The sequence below is a fragment of the Echinococcus granulosus genome (genome assembly GCF_000524195.1).
Source record: "Echinococcus granulosus chromosome Unknown EG_S00167, whole genome shotgun sequence".
Lineage (NCBI taxonomy): Eukaryota > Metazoa > Platyhelminthes > Cestoda > Cyclophyllidea > Taeniidae > Echinococcus > Echinococcus granulosus.
Window position 1 is genome coordinate 133,193 of NW_020170547.1, and position 1,420 is coordinate 134,612.

At 38.7% G+C, this 1,420-nt stretch overlaps 1 protein-coding gene across 1 annotated transcript in view; it reads right to left on the bottom strand. All coding sequences in view use genetic code 11, as the record gives it.

The window, feature by feature from the left end:
- EGR_09796 (hypothetical protein) overlaps nt 1–1,420 on the bottom strand; it is a gene marked incomplete at both ends in the record, with an annotated part of 5,061 nt that overhangs the window by 2,184 nt on the left and 1,457 nt on the right. Inside the window, 2 exons of the mRNA XM_024499045.1 lie at nt 28–237; nt 452–544. Coding sequence (XP_024346555.1) covers nt 28–237; nt 452–544 — 303 coding nt within the window. The remainder of the gene's footprint in view (nt 1–27; nt 238–451; nt 545–1,420) is intronic.

Sequence of the window (1,420 nt, forward strand, 5' to 3'; positions counted from 1 at the left end):
TAATAATGCTGCAAGTCAAAGACTCACATCCCAGTCATAGAAGCAAATTTCCATCACACATAAGTTTGGACTTTCTTCAAGTGTAACAACTCCGGAGGAAACTTTGAACCATCTCTGGTTTGCTATCATGTAAAGGCGCGCAATGTAGGCCACTTTGATGATAACACCGGGAGAAACCAACCTTTCAACACGGCAATTCTCATCAGGAGTTAGAAGATTAGAAGTGATCATGATAATCTACAAAACCAATAAATAGCCAATCCGTAAGCAGTGAAGAGAAAACCCAGCAGCTAATGCATTAGTCCCTGCTAGTATTAACAACAAAGGACCATTACAATCCCGAATAAAGTTTCAATACTTCCAATTATAATGAGAACGGTGAAGTGGCCAATAAAACTGCACGATGTATCCCATAAAAATATAACTAACCCCTCCTCTTTGATCTAAATACGAAAACAAATATTGCAAGAAGTGCTATGTTAGAAGATAAATCAGGGATCATGCAACTGATGATGCATATTAACTTAAGCGACCCAGCTGGTAGCTAGCACTAAGGTTGGAGTGCCACTTATTTTATGAAGGTCAAATAATTTATTGTTGTTCAGCATAACAAAATTACTACACAAGAAGACTAAAACGGGGACTTAACTTAAGGATTATATTATTTCTTAAAAGACAGTTCAGTGAAGTAGTAAATATAAATGATGAATGGCTTTTATTTAGAGATTTGAGAATTGTTCATTTGATTTGAATTAATATGCGCTCTCTGACAAACCTCTCCAATGATGTACATAGGGCCTTTCCAAAGGGGATGCTGCTTTGAATGATCGGCAAGTTTGACTTTGAGTTTAGAGGCCCAGCCTAGATTAAAGAAGGTGTAGATGCTTTTTTCTTATGCTCTAGCCTGCTGCTGGGGGAATAGCCAGAAGTATCGTTGTATACTGTCCTGACACTTTGACAACATTGACTGCAAAGCATTTGATTGGGATGATTTGTGGAGAACATTCTTTCTGGAAGATTTCACACCTGAACGGTTATAGCCCTTATGTCCTAGTTTACCCTTTTAAGGGGAAAATATTCCGGTGGTGATGAAGGCACGAATTTTCAATGAGGTGGTTAATATCACATGCGAGAAAAATGTGAATGGTGATATTCTAGATAGCGAATATCAGGATTATGACTATGGTATTGTCGCGTAGGATGGGACATTCAAGCATCATGCCAATTGCACGTTGAAGTTTTCAGCTAACCAAACAGGCTTTAATACATTGTGTCATGGCTCTAGAGTTGCAAGCAGTCTTATGCTAGGCATTTTTCCTTGTCCAAACAAAAGACCAATTAGTATCTCTGTGTTAGCAAGCAGAAGTTGGGCTTGGGGCAACATAGGAAGTCGGCAGAGGAAATCAACATCGTGAATTGC